General features: G+C 48.7%; 1 protein-coding gene across 2 annotated transcripts in view; it reads right to left on the reverse strand.

The window, feature by feature from the left end:
- The window catches only part of CLDN19 (claudin 19), a 55,108-nt gene that overhangs the window by 26,656 nt on the left and 14,371 nt on the right, over positions 1-14,081 (reverse strand). The window contains exon 5 of one of the 2 annotated variants that reach the window (XM_075906194.2): positions 13,631-14,026. The exons of the other annotated variant lie outside the window; for it this stretch is intronic. Coding sequence (XP_075762309.2) covers positions 13,975-14,026 — 52 coding nt within the window. The 3' untranslated portion in view covers positions 13,631-13,974. Of the gene's footprint in view, positions 1-13,630; positions 14,027-14,081 lie in introns of those variants that run through there. 2 annotated transcript variants of the gene reach the window in all.

Consider the following 14,081-nt stretch of genomic DNA (forward strand, 5'->3'; position numbering starts at 1 on the left):
CTCACTGGTTAAAGAAGAAATCACCCCCATCCCTCCACTTTATCACACTCCAGAGCTCCGGCTCCTAATTAGCAGCTAAGTCCAGCACAGTGAGATGTTATTTAAAAAACTCCGCTCATATGTGCAAAATGTTCTTCTGGCCACAAAGGATCAACCATGTTTCCAGGTCAGGATAGGTTTGGATCTTACCTAACATACCACGCAGCCAGCCAATCCTTAGCCTCTAAACCGAACGGTTTATTATAAAGAAACAAGAATGAACAAGAAGGGAGTTGTTAAATGGTAAAGCAGCCACCTACATACAAAGACTTCAAAGTGCATATCTCAGATTCCTGGAAGTATCAGTGATTTTTGCTGGCTTGAAAGTCCCTCTGGAACACATCCACAGTTTCAGGGGGTGGTCAGAGTGCTGACAAGAACCCCTCCACCCTTCCTTTGTAGAAAGGTTACTCCCGAGTTAAGAAGCAGGACTGATGACAAAATGGAGAAGATGCAGCTTCCCTTTTATAGTCCTTTGCCATGCAGCTTGTATTTCCTTTGCTCCAAACACCAGCTGCCCAGCACGTGGCCTGGAAACCTTAGGGCTTTGTCCACAGGCCCGCCCCTATGTGCGTAGCCAAGTGTAGCCCTGCACCCTGCCAATGGTTTCATCGTACAGCTGATGTTCCTTGATAGGCATCAAGCAGGCAGTACTGATGCCAAACTATCTGGTGGTGTCGTCCCGAAGCATAACCCAAGTGTGAGCTAGCAACCCAGCTACACCTCACAATACACAGAGGATACAAAGAAGATCATCATACTTGGCAAATTATAACTGGTTTGCCGATCCCTTACATGGCATATCTGGCACAAGTCATTGCAATTTTACAGTATTGGTGTTCACGACTTCCCAAAGTGTCCCTCGGATTCCATCGCAGAGGGAACTCCCGTTAACCGGATACAGACCTGGTTAAACAAATGCAAACAAAGGGTAACTATGAATGGAATGAGGTCAGCGGGGAGGGAGGTTCATGAGGGATCTGCCCTGGGCCCAGTGGTATCTAATATCTTTCGTAATGACCTGGATGTGGGTATGGAAAGCACACTGATCACGTGTGCAGAACACAAAGCCAGGGTGGAGGGGTTCTGTCCTCCAAAGCTAAAATTCAGCGAGATCTTGCTAAATTGGAGAACTGGGCTACAGGCAACCAAATGAAATTCAGCAAAGGCAAGTGGAAGAAAAACCAGATGCCCAAGTCTAGGGCAGAGGAAAACGTGTGGCAGCAGCACTACTGAGAAGGATGTGGGAGTTGTTGTGGGTCACAGCCTTGACAGGAGCCAGCCACAGGATGCTGTTGCAAAAGCAAGAGCAGTTTTCAGGTTGCATTAACAGAGCATGCAGGTTCCAGGGCTGCTCTACTCCACCTGGGTTAGGCCTCAGCTGGAGCAGGTGCCCAGGTTTGGTCACTGCTGGGCAGATAGGATGTAGAGAAACTGAAAAGGATTCAGAAGTGAGCTAGCGTCGCACAAAGGGAATTCATCACTTTGCATATAATGTTGCTCCATACATTTCACCGGGGTATTGTGGACCAGCGCGTTATTAATTTTCAAGTGCTACTTCACTCACAGGGCATATTTTGGTAAAGGATGTGCAGGGTGTGACTACCGGGGTACTTTCAGTCACCCCTTTTCACTTGACGTTTTAATAGTTTCACCTCATTGAATTATGTTTAAAGTCTGTATAATATTGGGTGTGTGTTTGCAGTTCACTGAATGCAAACGTTCAGGCTACAGCTACACTGCCATTTTTTTGCGGAAGAGGATATGCAAATCACACTCTCGTTTGCATATCTTCTTCCAATTCTTTTTGCGGAAGAGGTTTTGCTGCTAAAAAGCCCCAAGTAGATGGGGCCATTTGTCAGAAAAAAAACCCTTTTTTGCAAGAATCCTTGTTCCTCAAAAATCGAGGTTTACAGGATCTTGTGAAATAGGTTTTTTTTGCCCAACAAATGGCCCCTTCTACACGGGGCTTTTTAGAGGCAAAACCTCTGCCACAAAAAGAATCGGAAGAAAATATGCAATTGAGAGTACAATTTGCATATCCTGTTCTGCAAAAAAAAATGGCAGTGTAGCCCTAGCTGCAAAGCACAAACCCAAGTACTATTTTTGGAGACTCAGTGTATTTATTAGTTCACAACAAACATTGTAGCATAAGTAGTGGCTGCCAAGAAATCAATCAATACTTAGAAATGCACAGCAAGAAGCACAGAATTAATATAATTAGGAAAACACCCAGCCATATATATAAATATACAGTAATCACTACACAATTCATAAAGGCATTGTGGGAGCGTGTGATAGAATACAGCCTTCCCACTATTATAATAATCTTCACACTAAGCATACCTTGTATGGTATCTTTGGAAAATTCATTATTAGCTGTTCAGTATCGTCCTGATAAAATGTGTGTGACGCTTTGTATGTGGAGTTAAAGATTCCCCGGACTGGTGTTGTTAACTGTCATGGGGTGGGTATGTTCAGCCCCCATGGTGCAGGGCACAACAGTGCTCCTCTCTGTGTGCAGCCTGGTCCCTGTGGCTCAGGGCCAATAAATACACCCTGTCTCTAATGAGGCAGTCCGGCCTAGCAGCCAGAGTCAGTAAAACACCGCCTCTCGGAGGTTAGTGAGGCCCAGTGGCCAGAGTTCGTAATCATTCCCTTCCCTCAGGGAAGTGAGGCCTAGTGGCCAAAGTCAGCAGCAACACTCCCTGCTCTTAGGGCAGTGAGGCCTAATGGCCGCAGTCCCAAAGTCTGAATCAACCCCCTTTCACACAGGGCAGTGCGGCGTATCAGCCCGAGTTACCAATCCCAGTTTTATGGGGGTAGAGTAGGGGAACCCAGGCCCACCCGCTCCACTGGGTCCCAGCCCAGGGCCCTGTCAGTGGTGGGGTGGCCCACTACTAGCTCAGCAGGGAATCCGCCCAAAACACACTGAGCTCTCATGGATCTATCTCCCCACACTGGGCAACTTCCTGCCAGACTCGCCGAAGGAGCCTTCTTTGTCACTTTCCTCCGGACTGGGGGCTTCTCCGCTGTTTTCTGCTGACCGGCCTCTGCAGTTTGATCCATCCATAGCGCCAGAGCTCGGACAGCAGCTCCTTCCCCAGCGCCGGTCAGTCCGGACTGAGCTCCTCCACCCGCATTTATATCGGTCCCTCAGCCGGAGCATGGCCAGCAGGGCTGTAGGGCCAGTGCTCTCTCGGCCCAGTAACCCTGGTTAACCCTTACAGGTCCAGGGCAGGGTTGGTACACTTCATCACATTAACACATGCTGCAGAACTCACAGCCCTGCCCAAGCAGAAGTCAGGCCTATTGTAAGAAAGGCTATGTCTAGACTGCAGGCTTCTTTCGGAAGAACCTTTTTCCGGAAGAGATCTTCCGAAAAAACTTCTTCCAACAGAGAGCATCCACACACGATAGCGCATTGAAAAAGCCATCTGCTTTTTCGACAGAGAGCATCCACACAGAATGGACGCTCTCTCACATGTCAGCTGTGATTACCATGGGCAGAGTGGCCAGCAGGGCAGCTGTGCTTTTCCCTCTTTCCTCTTCTTTCGAAAGAGCTCTTTCGGAAAAAGGCTTCTTCCTTGTAGAAAGAGGCTTAGCAACACCGGAAAAACCCCTCTGTTCTTTCAATTTACTTTTGGAAGAACGCGATTGCGTTACGTGGACGTAACTCAGGTTTTGTCAGAAAAACGGCTGTTTTTCCGACAAAACCCTGTAGTGCAGGCATACCCCAAGGAAGGACTGAATGCTTGTCTTAATTTGCATGTAAGAGGCAACCAGAGTAATCAAGCAGGGAGAGAAAACAAAGGAAGTTCAAGCAGGTTGAAAAAACCCAGCAAGGACTATTCTTCCACACAGGCTCTTGAGCACCCAGATCTCAGCCAGAAATGTTTCCCAAGAGAGAGACTGAAATTATAAAACAAGACGGACAAATTCCAAGTCAGTCCTGTCGCTCTCCCCTCTACCTATTGCATTCTCAGTACTTAAGAAGACAAAGGGAAACAGCAGTCAGCCTTCAGGGGAAGAGGTCCTAACCTGAGGAGTTTGGAAAAACTTAAAGAACAACAGTGATAGAAATGTAGCCGTGTTAGTCTGGTGCGACTGAAACAAAATACAGGACTATGTAGCACTTTAAAGACTAACAAGATGGTTTATTAGGTGATGAGCTTTCGTGGGCCAGATCCACTTCCTCAGATCAAATAGTGGAAGAAAATAGTCACAACCATATATACCAAAGGATACAATTAAAAAAATGAAAACATATGAAAAGGACAAATCACATTTCAGAACAGAAGGGGGATGCAGGGGGGGGAAAGGAAGGTAAATGTCTGTTAATATCATTAACTCACTGACATTTACTTTCCTTCCCCCCCTCCCCCCGCATCCCCCTTCTGTTCTGAAATGTGATTTGTCCTTTTCATATGTGTTCATTTTTTTAATTGTATCCTTTGGTATATATGGTTGTGACAATTTTCTTCCACTATTTGATCTGAGGAAGTGGGTCTGGCCCACGAAAGCTCATCATCTAATAAACCATCTTGTTAGTCTTTAAAGTGCTACATTGTCCTGCATTTTGTTAAAGAACAACAAACAGTCAAGCAGCACCTTAAAGACGAACAAAACATGTCGATGGGCTCGTGAGCTTTCGTGGGCACCGCCCACTTCTCCAGATGACTGGAGTATTAAAAGTTCAGTTCCAAAATAAATGGGGGGGGGGAGCGCTCCAGCCAGGCCTCTCCTGCGCTACAGCTGGAGCGAGAGGGAGGGAGCCTTTCCTCCCTTCCAGCAGCCTTTATTCATACAGCCCTTTGCTGGGCCCTACTTGGCTGCTGCTTGCGGCAGCTGCTGGCTCCACAGCCCAGCGTGGGATTTAACCCTTCTTAGGCCAGTGCGGGGCAGACGCCCCATCACAAGCTGGTCTCATTTCGGGCATAATCTTCAGGTCAGACACAAACTCTTGTTCCCTAGCCTGGGTCTCCAGCCCTTTGGATTCCTCAAGGGCTGATTGCTTCCCCTTGCTTCCATGGGAAAATACCAGGTGGCCATGGAATCCCAGGACCAGGTGGCCTGGTCACCTTTGGGCTTACAGGATGAGCAAGTCGTTCTGTTGATTACCTGTCATTCAGGCTTCCCAAGGGGGGCACCAGTAATGGCTCATTAGCACTTGTCAATCTATAAACGCTCTCACACTTGCTAGTTCTGGCTTCACAGCTAATGCCAGCTCCAACTCTGGGGAAGATGGAGGTGGCTGCTTAGCTGGCTGGTACCTGGGCGGGTGGCTTGCTCTGGGGCAGCAGAGCTGCCCGGTTCAGCTCTGGCACGTGACCGGGGGGAGGGGCTGCCCAGCTGCTCCTGCCCTGGCTGCATCCCCTGCAGAATGATCCCTGCACCAGCATATGATGTACAGATCCAGCAGCTAGTAACATTACAGTGGAGAGGTCACATGAGGTGTTTTGTCTACTGCATCTTTGAGTCATGCATATTTATATTCATAAGCCACATTTCATAAAGCATGGGGGAGGAGAACCGTCACCCCCCCATGCCAGACATCATTCATCGTACTGGATTCATTAACCGCAGCCACAAGTGCGGGGAGTGGCAAGGTACAACAACATCTAACGCATTCGATTTTTTTTTCATTTTCAAAAATTGAAATGAAAAATTTGATACAAAATGAAAATTGTGATTTTTGACATTTCGGGGGAGGGGGAGGAGGAACCCGAGGTTCTTCCACCAGTTTCCGTGGCATCTCTGAGGCCACTAGCAAAGCCCTTGTAAGTCTCAATCCCAAGGCGCAGTTGCATCCAGCTTCTGGAGGGGTCGTGTGTGCTGCCTGTGATGGTCATTTGTAGTGGCAGTTCCTAGTGATCGGTGCGGATAAAACGTAACCCCTGGGGTGGGAACAAGTGTTTGGCAGACTCTGTACCTAGCTGGGGAGAGTGACCCACGTTCAGGTCCCTGTGGCTGTAGCCCTGTTTGTGCAAAGAGGAACGGCCTGAAAAGCAAAGCCTGAGAAAGCCCCTCCCCATCCCGAGCCCAGCCAATGGCTAAGGAGAGAGACCATGTACGTTCCAAGACCATTGTGGGGGGAGGGACTTGAACATCAAAAAGCCTGGAAGCTAAATGAAAACGTTCGCGTTGGACTAAAACAAAGGGGTTCGTTTCAACCTGACTTGACCGTTTCATCTTTTTAGTTAACCAGAATTTTCAAAAAAACCTTCATGTTTTTGGTTCAACATGAATCGAGACTTTGCCTTTGATGTGGCAGAACTGCCTGGAAGCTGGAGAACCCCCAGTCAGCTAGTCCCACGGGCGCCCGCTGCCTAGGCCGGGAGACGAGGGGATGTGCCCTTGTCAAAGGCAGCCCTGTTCCAGCGCTGGCCACTGGGAAACCCCAAGTGCGTGCGTCTGGGTCTCACGTCAGCCAGTCTTGCCTTGCACAAGCGCCCGGAGCAGTAAAATGTTCCTGCTCTGTGTAGTGCCGCACCAGTGTATTGTTATCATTCCTGGCCCGATCATGCCCCTTTGAACGCTTGGCCAAGGCCCCGACGCCGAGGAGGCTGCTAGATGCCCTGTCCGATATCTTGTTTGGGAAGCGGAGCCTTGAACCAGCCCTCCGTTTTCCTCTTTGTGCTTTGCGGGATGGCCCTCAGCCAGTCAGTTCCCAGCCAGGTCAGCAGAGCTACATGAGACACATTGTTGTGAGGGCAAAGTTCTTAGCAGTGGTGCCTCGGCGGAGGGAGAGGGTGAGAGGGGGCCTTTTTCTCAGGACTTCCCTGCACTTCCACTGCTTGCCCAGGAGCCTGAGTTCCCAGGGCTGTGGGTGTTGTGGGGACTTCCTCACTATCGCACTGATTTGCTACGGCTGACTTGGGAGTCACTGGGGATGTTTTTCCCTTTTGCTCAAGCGTCCATTGTAATATTCACGTGTGTACCGGGGCTGTTAGCTTTTGCTTTGGCCAGGGTAGAAAACATTTGCCAGGCCTGAGGCCTTGGTTCTCTCTGCTATCCCCAAGGCCAGCAGATAATCGCTGAGGCCCAGACCCATGAAGGTACTTAGGTGCCAGGAACCCAGATTCTGGTGCTACTGCAGCTGTTAAAACTGCTGCCCAGCTGTCTCATCCCGCGGGTGCTTAAATGTTCAAAATCAAAGTTCCAAGTGTATCTGTGTTTCTGCCTCTGCACGCTCATGCTGCTGCCTCCCTCTAGGCACCCAGCGGCCTACGCTCCAGCGTGAGCCACAAGCCGGGGGGAGGTGGAGACCCCTTTGCCTATCTTGCCCGTGGGGCGTAGCTGGTGCACACGCTCAGAGCAAGCCTCCAGCGTTAGGACCCTTTCAAATGCTGCGGGCGAGGTCAGGCTGCCTCTTTTCTAACATGTCGAGATCTGCTTAGAGCCTCGCCCAGTGTTTTAGGCCTTGGTTTGATTCCCTTCCCTTCCTGTGGGGACGAGCATGAGAGGCCTGAACCACTGGGCCATATGGGATGCTCTGAGCCCTCGTCGCTCCAAGTGAAGCTATTACACTTGGGCTAATATTTACATTGCCAATGGGGGGAAATGTCTCCAGAATCTGGTGGCGAGAGCACCCATGGTCCAGTCCCGGCTCCAGTAAAAGCTGAATTATTTGTACCCAGTGGAACAGCTTCAACAGGAGACATGGAGGAAGTCCCAAGGACATTTTGTCAGACCACGGTGCAAATTCCTGTCTGTAGTTTTCAGAAGCTACTGGGACTTGCATGCAGTGAGGCATGCCACAGCTGCCCCCCAGAAGCAAACAGTCGGGGGGAGAGATGTAATGGAACGTTGAAAGTGATGCTGAAAACGCATGTCACTAGATGAAAGAACGACTGCATGCAGAAATGCACCCCAAGAATCTACTGGTGTTCACCCCTTTGATCGCCCAGCACACCCACCCCCATCACTGACCACTGAACCTCACCCTCCCTGCACATTCAGTGTGTGGTGAGCAGGATCCAGACAGCAGCAAGATCTGCCAGAACTAATGCCCTGGGGTGGGGGGAGGGGGAGACATAAAATACGGGACAATTTGCCCATTTTTAACAAAAAGTTGGGACACTTGCAGGAGGGCTTAAAAATGGGACTGTGCCTTTAAAACAGGACAGCTGGCCACCAGTGTTCCCTCTAAGATTTTCCATCTGTGCGCTTGTTTGGATGGGTGCCACCCACCAGTTACTAACAACTATCGCTAATATAGTTGTAAACGTTATGGAAGAAAGAATACTAAAGCACGGGATAATTAACAGCTTTAAATAACTTTAAATAATATGAAAACAAATAAATAAAGTTAATGCTGCTAAATTTTCAGTAGCCACGAAGGAAACTACTTGTCTGACAAACAATGGGACTTATAAATCTGTTCAGTCAGACGTGTCGATTATCTTACATTTCCTGATAATGTGACTCAAAATCCTATAACTGAAAACAGTTTACTTTCAACTTTACTTCCTTACTTTCAACATCAAAGAAGCTATAATTATGAATAGAGGGAGATACTCCAGCTATTGCTCTCCTGAGCAGTGCACTGTTTGATACGTGTGTTTGTTTACTGCTCTCATACATCTACCTACCTCCATACACACCCCCAGAAATGCCTCTCTCCCTCTCTCTCTCTCGTTCTCGCTCTCGCTCTTTCTCACGCTCTCTCTCTCTCTCACACACACATACACATATTCATTCATTGATTTTTGTGCTGGGGATTGAGTTTGCATCGCTGAGTCATGTGTTTCAGTGATTATCACTGATTTTGTAAGGAAGTCGTTTTTAAACGTGGGGGTACACAAGCTAAACCAACCTCCTAAAAGGGGGGTACAGCAGTCTCGAAAGGTTGAGCGTCACTAATCTAATAGTCCTTTTTGGGCTTTTGAATTTGTGAATTACATGCTTGATGGTTGGCATTCTGATTTCTTCAGCTATTGTATCTCGGGCAGCCCTGACATCAGTTATGGTTGCCTTGCTCTATGCTATGTCTTCCTCATGTTGTGATGAGTCAGTAGATTATGAGTTAGAAGTATATTCAGAAAAGATACAATTTGTTTTACAGCTTTGATTGTAACTTTTGACCATTTGAAAATGTTGCATTAAAAGTGCAACATTAAGTATGATTTTTAAAAAATGTAAAGGCAGGCAATCTGTCCAGTTAAAACTGACCCAAATGAGAGAGCCTACGGAGTTTGACATAATAATTTAAGAAATTCAGCCATTTTAATAGAACCAGTTTGTTAATTAAGACAAAGAATACAGGGCAACTCAAACCACCGCGCATTTGAGTTCGAGTGATGTCCTCATTGAAGTGTAAGTGATGACCCACCTGCCGGAGCTGGAACCGGAGCCGGTAACACGGCCCCAACCAGAGCAAAGGGGACAGCCGCCCACTGCCACATTCCATTGCCGGAGCTGGAACCGGAGCTGGTGAGGCTGCCCCAGGCCAGTAGGGACTGCTTGTCTCACCGTGCATACCCCAGCTCCAGCCTGCGCAAAGGAGGCAGCCGCTTACTGCCACGCGGTTGGCCAGAACCCACCAGGCCGCCGGCACCACCGCTCACCTTCCATTACAGCCAGAAAGTGAATGGTGGTTAGTGCAGGTGTGCACCCCGCTGCCCCCCAACTGTACCCCCTAGAAGTGCTCCCCCCTGGCTGCCCCGCTAAACCTTTAATTCTCCCACTAACCCACTCTCATTTAAAATCAACCCTAATTTTACTATTGTGTTTGAAAAGAAGGACGTTATCACCATCGTATTCCTGAGAGAGGTGAAAAAACACGTGGAGTAGTAAAGGGAGCCAATGGATAGATACTAAGATGGAAAATATCATATTATCCCTATAGAAAGCCATGGCACACCCGCATCTTGAATACTGTGTGCAGATGTGCTCTTCTCATCTCAAAAAAGAAATATTGCACTAAACAAATACAGAGATGGGCAACAAAAATGACTAGTGTTATGGAACAGCAGTCTGGACTCTCAGGCTATGTCTAGACTGCAGGCGGATCTTTCGAAAGAGAAATCCGCTTTTTCGAAAGAGAGCACCCAGCGAGTCTGGATGCTCTCTTTCGAAGACGGCCTCTTTACATTGAAGAACGCCTTCTTTCGAAAGAGGAGCTTTCGAAAGAAGGCGTTCTTCCTCGTGAAATGAGGTTTACCGCCATCGAAAGAAAAGCCGCGTTCTTTCGAAATAATTTCAAAAGAACGCGGCATGAGTCTGGACGCAGGGGAAGTTTTTTCGGGAAAAGGCTACTTTTCCCGAAAAAACCCCTGAGTCTGGACATGGCCTCAGAAGGGCTGGAGCTAAGAGACAAAAGCAGAGACCCCCAGGGTCCCACTGGCTTAGCCATGAATGGCATTCGGTGCTGGGAGATTACTACAGCTCTGTCACCTTTTGGAACCATAGACTGTAACTCACTCATGCCTGCTTTAACCTGTGAATAACTTTCCCTTACTTTTCCCTAGTTTATAAATTCATGGTTAGTTTACTATAGGATTGCCTGCAGGCATTGTCTCCGGTGTGAGATCTAAGGTACAAATTAATCTGGAGGAAGTGACTGGTCACAACCTATTTTGTGATCTTTAGTGTAAAAATGAGCCGTTATCTCAAAATCCAGCTTGCCTGGCTGATGAGACAGAGGTGTGCCTGTGACCCCACAATACGATTATCGAAGTACTTTGGGAGTTCACATTTGTTACCGGGTTGGTGAAATAAAACATAGCACCCATCTGGGTGTCTGCCTTGGGGTTGGCGCTCACAGTCCATGCTCCAGGCAGCATGACACGTGCTCTCTCCACATCGCAGAATCCCAGGGCGGGCAGAGACCTCAGGAGTCATCGAGTCCAGCCCCCTGCCCAAAGCAGGACCAACCCCAACTCAAGCATCCCAGCCAGGGCTTGGTCAAGCCAGGACTTAAAAACCTCTAGGATGGAGATTCTACTAGGGAACCCAGCCCAGCGCTTCCCCACCCTTCTAAGGAAATCATTTTTTCTAATACCCAATCTAGACCTCCCCCACTGTAACTTGAGACCACTGCTCCCCCCCACTGAGAACAGCCTCTCTCCATCCTCTTTGGAGCCCCCTTCAGGTAATTGAAGGCTGCTCTCAAATCCCCCCTCCCTCTTCCATAGACTAAACAAGTCCAAAATCCCTCAGCCTCTCCCCATCAGTCATGTGCTCCAGCCCCCTCATCATTTTTATTGCCCTCTGCTGGACTCTCTCCAATGCATCCACATTCTTTCTGTAACAGGGGGGCCAGAATTGGACTGATACTGCCCATAACTGACATAGGGAGCTAAGCACTTGAAAACCTGATGCTTAGGGCATGTCTACACTAGGAAATTATTTTGAAATAATCACTCCCAAAATAACGGTTTGAAAATAGCACGTCCACACTACGGGGAAGCCTCAAAATTAGTCCGAGGCAGGCCCCCTTAATGTGGACACGCTACGTCGACTTACAGCCCTAGGAGGCACTGGGGAGTAATTACTTTGAATTACTTTGGGGAGTCGTTATTTCGAAATAGCAGCCGTGGCGCATCCACACTTCTGCTATTTTGAAATAACCATTTTGAAATCAGCGTTATCCCTCGTGGAAAGCAGGAATTATTCCTAAGCAACCAGCCCGTGTTTCGAAACAACGGGCTTGGTAGTATGGACGCTCCGCTTGTTATTACGAAATAACGCCCTCGTGTAGACCAGGGCTTATTGTCCTGCATGCAGCAGTGTCCAAGGCCTCGCCCCCTGACAACCTCCTGGGACCCTGGTCCCTTGCTGACCTGAGCTCTCCAAGCTCTGCTTTACTTTGCAGGTGGAGCTGCCAAACAGCCGCAGGTGGCAGATGATTGGTTAGTGACGTGGCCAGCGACCATCAAGACAAGCAACACTGCCTCCTAACCAGCATTGCAGCCTCCTGGCACAGCTGATAGGACAGGGCTTGCTGGGCGGCTGAACCTATGGCCCAGCGCACAGGAAAAGTCCGTTTAAATTAGCGAAGCCCAAAGCATCACACCCAATTAGGCACAATCTAAACTGTGAACTGACTGAACAGATGTTTTTATGCCCCACAGCTTACAGGCCACTGCCCTGGCAGCCTCTGTTAATTAAGGCTTCGTTTAGCCACAAGGCTGAAAAACGTAAGTAAACAGGGAATGAACATTCTGGCCAGAGAGGCCAGCGAAGGGAACAAAGTCCCAGGAAGAAGGAGTCTGGGCTGAGCTGAGGGTCGGTGTCAAGTCAGTGAGCGGAGAGGAGACGTAGTGTCAGGATCCTGAAGCCAGGGCCTGGCTAGCTACAGGCCTCTGCTCCCACCACAGATCTTCTCTGCCTTCCCGCCTCCCACCGGTGCTCGCTCCCCTTTCCTTCTTTCCCCATACAGCTCCCACCGGCTCATTGCTCTGCCGAGCCCCCTCTCTCGCCTGCACAAGTCCAGAGTCCTGGATCTCTTCCTCCTCCACCATGGACAGGTCTGCCCCGCCTGGAGGTGCCTTTGTCCCCGTCCTCTCTGCGCCTTCCACCCTTCCCGGATACCTCCACTTCTCTCTGCCTCCCACTATAAGCCCAAACTTCTTCCCAGGCTGCCTTCCTTTACCCCAAAGGGTTCCCACGGGGGCAAATTGCCCCAAACCACTCCGTCCTCCCCGGCCTTGCCAAATCAACCAGCTCAGCCTACATTGGTCCTCTGGGCCTGCTCCTTCCCCAAACCTGGGGAGACCATATTCCCCTAAACTCACGTGAGTCCAAAGGCAATCACTCGTACAAAGGTTCAAATCCACACCGAGCTGACTGAGCCCGTTAAAAAGAAACACTGCGCACTCGGGATCTTTTCATTTATCTTCTGATCTTTAAGGCTCATGGGGAGGGGTAACAGATCCCCCCCATATCTCCCCTCATGGAAAGGGGTGACAGACATGGGGGGATGCCTCCCCTCATGGGGAAGGGTAACAGACTTCCCATGCTTCCCCACATGGGGAGGGGTGACACACACACACACACACACACACACACCCGTACTCCTCTGTCCCCTGGATTTCTTAGTGACAAGCTACCTCGCTTAGGCCCGGACCTCCGCTGACTTTCAGTGAGGCTCAGGGCTTATCTATATGGCAGGTTAGCAAAAGCCAGGCTGGGGGATGAGTCAGACACTAGCCTTATGCGCACTGTTTGTGCTACACATGGGCACCGACCCCTCATTTTAAAAGGCCCTTGGGCTTCCAGTGGGTGAGTCACTTTTGAAAATGTGACGATAGACTAGAAACACTCAAATGATGGTTTGAAGACCCCAAGATGCAGAGAATCCTCTAGCTGTGATCTGTGCCCCATGCTACAGAGGAAGGCGAAAAACCTCCAGGGCCTCTGCCAATCTACCCTGGAGGAAAATTCCTTCCCGATCTCAAATATGGTGATCAGCTGAACCATGAGCATGTGGGCAAGACTCACCAGCCAGACACCCAGAAAATTCTCGATAGTAACTCAAATCATCCCGCCTGGTTCAGAGAGGGTCAGAGCCTGGTTACAAGAATTTTCTGGGGGGCTGCATAAAAGGAGCTGCAGTGTTAAAGAGTAAAAGAGAGACCAGCAGTTAGAAAGATGGCAAAGAACACAACTATTTTAATAACCTCCGAGTTGTGATTTTTAGTATAAACAATCAAAAGACATTTGAAATTCCAAACAGTATAATTCCCCTTAAGTACATTTTGGACCATAGAAAAGTTAAATGGTCAGTTTTAAATTAAAAGAATAAAAATGTTCATATACACAGTTCTGTACTCTTTGTAACAAAAGACCTTGCAGAAAATGTATCACAGCTTTCTCGTCAAATCCTTACTATACTTATTTCACTTAATTATTTTAGACTTTTTTGAAGGAAACATAATAAGCTGGGTTCAGACAACCAGCCACTGTTCTCCCCAGATGGGTGACGATAGACTATAAACACTGCTCTCCCCTGATGGGTGAAGAAGACATTTTTACATTGGGTCTGAAATTCAAAAGAGAGAGAGGCCATTAGTGCAGAGTTATGTAGAAAAAAACCA

Source organism: Pelodiscus sinensis, chromosome 24 (genome assembly GCF_052426305.1).
Source record: "Pelodiscus sinensis isolate ZL-2025 chromosome 24, ASM5242630v1, whole genome shotgun sequence".
Taxonomy (NCBI): domain Eukaryota; kingdom Metazoa; phylum Chordata; order Testudines; family Trionychidae; genus Pelodiscus; species Pelodiscus sinensis.